The following is a 4,844-nucleotide window of genomic DNA, read 5'->3' as shown; positions in this document are numbered from 1 at the left end:
GTGCCGTGATCTGTGCACCGTACGGGCGCAGCAAACCGGCACTTGGGAACTGGGATTAGAGCTGTGCTGCAGAATTCACAGCACTAGTCCTAGGGCAAAGAGCACAGGCCTTTTGTGAATCCATGGCTGTAGAATTTGTGTTTTATTGTTACTGTTCAGAAATTTCAGCTTGAGTAAAAAAAGAATAACTCTAAAATGAGTGTGTTGTGCCTCTCAGTCCAAGTCCTACAGTGGTCTCTGACCACTAAAGTTGGCATTTTCCTGCCAGTTCTCCTTCAGAAGTAGCTAGGAGGAAGCTTACACATTATAAACGGTTTAATAAAGATCATTTCCTATCTCTTCTAATCAAATGGTGAACAAAGATGGCCAACACTCATCAAAAGAGGAAACTATTTCTATCTTTGAAGACACATTAAAGGTGAGTCTAAAAAAAATCCTAAGTGGATGCTGAAGAACTAATCCATTTGTAAGATTCCCATTTTTGAAGAGGTTAACTAAGAAATCAGAAAGAAGCTATTTGTAAGCATGTCTATCCACATTTAGTGCTCAAGATAATGCCAAGACCAGGACATTTAGGAGGCATAAGAGAGAAAGGGAGCAACATCAGCATGCTTAGTTTTAGGCTTCTCCTCACTATTTTACATGGTCACTCACAGGATCATGTGAACAGTGCCAGAACAACTGAAACATAAAGCATTTGAACCTACTTGTGGGGACAGCACTCAGAACCCCTCAGAACAGGAATTATTTGAGAAGTTAAGGTTCCTCTGGTTACCTTCTTCATACTGGAAACATACAGCGTTAGCCCCCAAAATGTCTATTCTTACATTGATAATGATACAGTAGACAACCTCTCACTCCTACAAGTGATAACCTGCCTCTATTAATCCATACCCGCATTACCTGTGGCCCTGGACTGAGCCGGTGCGCCCACACGATGGGTTTTGAGAAGTGTCATTGAACCAGCCGCACCTGGATCAAAACCAGCAGCTCCTTTTTCCACGGACAGTACAGTGTCCCTGCATTTCACTCCCTCTGCTGGCTCCATTTTATACATCAAATGAAGACCTTGAATTTATTTAAGGCTGGGATATCTAAAAGTTCACCTTGATCTTCAGGCTCCTGGGTCTGCTCAGCTCTCCCCTCTTCCCTGGCACCGCGGCTGGCAGGGACAGAGCCCTCCTGGCTCCTGCGCCGGGCCATGGCATCCCGGGCTCGGTGCGGGACCGTGGAGGCACCACCAGCACCCCCAGTTGCAAGTCTGAGCGGGAAGTGTGCAGCTCTGGTCCAAGTTTGATGCTCCCGCCTCCAAAAGAGAGCAGGACCTCACCTCGACAGCTCTGTAACTGTTGCTGCAAAAGCCGTGTGTACCTATACGTAACTGCAGTCAGCCGAGGGCCATGGCAAGCCATACATGTGCTGCCAGCGCCTGTTGGCTTTACGTACCTTCCAGGGAAAACTACAGTATATTAAAGTGTCTCCCCTGGACGCTGCTCTACAGCATGCTCCCAGAGTTTTATCCTATTCCTCGTGATATTGATCATTCCTGATAGCAGGACACTCACTTCAGGGAAGGGATATCCCTGCCCTCTCTCCTAGGAACAATTAAGCAGTACTTCTGCTTCAGTCCTTACAGCAATATCTCTCCTGGTTGTCACTGTTTACTCAGTATTATTTTTACTTCTGCATTGACAACTGCACAACAGGAAAAATACTAGTTTTGAGTTGGTCAGAAGAGGCAGTGTTGGAAGACATGCACCGTCCTTGTCAGCGGAGCAGCAGACATTGCCACTGCCAGCTTCTTCAGCTGTTTCTCCTAACCAGCCAGCATCGGTTTCATCCTGTTTGGTTTAAGCCTCCGCCAAGCAGGGCCAGTTCTGGTGGACACGCAATGGAGATGCGTGCCGTAGACTTGCTGAGGATGCTCACTGCAGCAGGCTTAGTTACCCCTTACCCCACACTCTCTGGAAAGGGAGGACTTGCAATAGCCAATAATGTAAAAAAAAAATGCACTTTATACTCATCTCACAAGGCACCGACTACTACTACACAGAGGTCAGTCTGCTTGTCCTGCCGTGATCTAGAAACCCACTAAGGCTGCTGAAGAGTCAAGAAATTCAAAATGGACAACCAACCTTATAGAATGAGAAATTTTTTCTTCTTGGCTTCTTGTATCGCAATAGTATTTGCTTTCTCTCTATAGTTCCTATTGAAATGGAAATGTGCAACAAGCACAGCTCTCTTCTCTACATGCAGACAGATGTTCTGCCAGGGGAAATGGCCTTCAAAAACGGTATTTGGGGAAAAAAAAAATTGAAAAAAAAAACTTTAACTCTGTAACATTCTTTAGAAACGTACCTCTTAAGTTTCAAATAACATGAATGTTAATCCGTGGGTGCACGTTAGTGCTGCCATGGCTCTGCATAAAGACCTGCAAAGTCAAGTGCTTCCTCCTTACTCACAGTAAGGAAGTAGGCAGTAAGGAGTATTAGCCCTCTTGGGCAATACTCACTGATGCAGCCGTGCTATGCAGATGTATTCTTATGCAATTTTTTGCTTTCCATAGCCACGTGACTTTCTATGGCAAGAATTACTCAATGTGCAGTTCCTGTCTGAAATGTCCTATCCAAATTATTCAAAACAAGTTTCAAACAAACCACGCATCTCAAACTTCTGCATGTAGGCAGATATTATTGTTATTTTACAAGTGGGAAAACTGAGGTGTTTTTTTTTTTTGAAGAGGGGCAGATGCTGCAAGTATGCAGGCACTGAACATCCTTGGTGATTGTCTAAAGCTAGGAAGAAGCATTGAAAAAACCCAGATATACTAGAGGCTGTATATTTGAGCATGAATCTCCCCAAACTGTTAGTGCTTTTTGCCAGGCACACATTCACCCTGCCATAGAAACTAATCTTATACCTCATTGTTCAAGTTCAAATACTCGTCTGCAATTATTTTATATTTCAGATTCTCATTATTTCTTCCTCGGTAACATACCAGGCTGCATACCCAAAACCAAAGCAAAGTTGCTTTCTACACTGTGGTTATGAGGGAGTTAAAGTTCAGGTTTCTAATTGCTCTCTTGAGGCCTTATTACTTGTTGATTAGGTCCTTTTGGGAATGGCATCAAACCTATAATAATAAACACTCATTTCACTGGAAAGTTTGTAGCTGACATAGCAGCCCTGCGGCCCTTCTGCCTCTGTAACTGGCACAGGTATAAACTAAGCAGAAAAGAGTTTGCAACTTCTGCAAGAGGCTTTCCGGGCTGGACGTGTCTGATCTACGGGCTTTTTAGCAGTCAGGTTAAGAACTGCATCTTCACCTTTGGCAAAGGCACTTGCTTTTGTGTGTGCTCCTCTCCTCTCTCTAAGCCTACAAATCAAAGCTGCAAAGGGGGGTCTGATTCAGGAGTGTGTATGTGCAGTGAGCGTGTCTGTGCAAAGACATCTGTTAGGATTCCTTCAAAACGGTTGCTACTTTCCTAAATGCTGGCAGTTTTCGGGACAGCAGCAAGTGTAGGAGGAGTAGGATTGCCAGCATACTGCTGTTTGCCGGTTAGTTTTGCAGAGATTCCTCCTATTGATGTTCATAGCGCTTTATCTCCATGTTATGTTATGGCATCTAAACAGGACAGATGGCCCGAAGATGCTGTCCTGGAGCCTGTGTGCCTTATGCTTCAGCAAAATAATCTGATTTATCAGGATGCTAAATGTTTGCTAGTATTGATATGGTTTCTAGGCTATACCCCTTTGCACAGTGAGCCTCCTCCCGCGGGTGCCCCGTGGCTCCCAGCCAGCCCCACGGGAGCGCTGGGCCGGTGCCCGGGTGCTGGGTCGGGGCTGGCTGTGCTGGAGACCAGGGATGCTGCGTCCCGCCGGAGCACGGGGTGCTCGCAGGGACACGGCCCCTGGGCACCACACTGCCACAGAAGAGGGCCTGCTGGTGAGAAGCTGTGGCGGGGCAGTCACGAGACGCCTACTGCCCAGCTGGTCATCCCGTCCCCATTTCTAATCAGCACTCACGTTCTTAATTTTCCAAACCACCAAGTTCTCCTACCTAGAATAGTTTGAGGTGTAATTTTCGGTCTAGGTCCTTTGAAAGTATTTGGATAGCATCATTTTTACAGGCTGGATTTTAGAAGGGACGGGGAAAATAACATGGTCTCGTATAATCTCAGGCAGGAGAGAAGTTGCTGCGAGTCTCTGATCTCTGTGAGTCTCTGAAGTAGGGCACTGGGTCTCCTTGAAACCCCTCCGTCATGAATTAGCCTGAAGTAAAAGTAGGTGTTTATCTCAAGTCGTTGCCTCAAATAGCCGGCTACCTGTTGGAAGAAGGGTCTGATCGATGCAAACTAAGGCAGCCATGCGTGAGCTGTTACACAGTGGTTAGTATTGATCAGAGCTAACGGCTGCCGATAGGAATGTGGAGCGGACTGACAGGCAGAGAAGAGGGAAGGAGGAAACGGCCTTCAGTGGTGGCAGACGTACAGAGGAAAGCCGATAAAAAGTCAATTCCACTTAACTGAATGGTTGCTAACTAAATATTTTTGGGGCCAGAGCCTTCCCAGATAGCATCTGGAGTGTCTCTGCTCTGGAACTGAGACATCAAGTGAGCGTGGCATCGACGGCTGAGATAAGAGACGCTCGTGATGGCTGGCAGAGCAGGAGAGCCTGATGAGCCTGTACGCCGGCCACGCATGCTGGCCCGGCTATGGCGCCTGCCACCAGCACCACCAGCTCTTCATGATGGGAAATGGGAACCGTGTGGGAAGGGTTCATGGAGCAAACATGGACAGTACTTAAATACCTCCTCCACAGAGAAAAAGCAATGGTTTGATTTC

The 4,844-nt window shown here is 46.6% G+C and overlaps 1 protein-coding gene across 1 annotated transcript; it reads right to left on the bottom strand.

The window, feature by feature from the left end:
* Positions 1-4,511: 4,511 nt before the first annotated feature.
* On the bottom strand, positions 4,512-4,625 carry LOC104077674 (chromosome unknown open reading frame, human C16orf47). The gene has a single exon (XM_009578981.1). The coding sequence runs from the start codon at positions 4,623-4,625 to the stop codon at positions 4,512-4,514; it is 114 nt and encodes a 37-aa protein (XP_009577276.1).
* Between the last annotated feature and the right edge of the window lie 219 nt (positions 4,626-4,844).

Source organism: Fulmarus glacialis, unplaced genomic scaffold (genome assembly GCF_000690835.1).
Source record: "Fulmarus glacialis isolate BGI_N327 unplaced genomic scaffold, ASM69083v1 scaffold34015, whole genome shotgun sequence".
In the NCBI taxonomy this organism is placed as follows: Eukaryota; Metazoa; Chordata; class Aves; order Procellariiformes; family Procellariidae; genus Fulmarus; species Fulmarus glacialis.
Note: the sequence above shows the minus strand (reverse complement) of the source record. Positions and strands in the feature narration are given on the sequence as shown.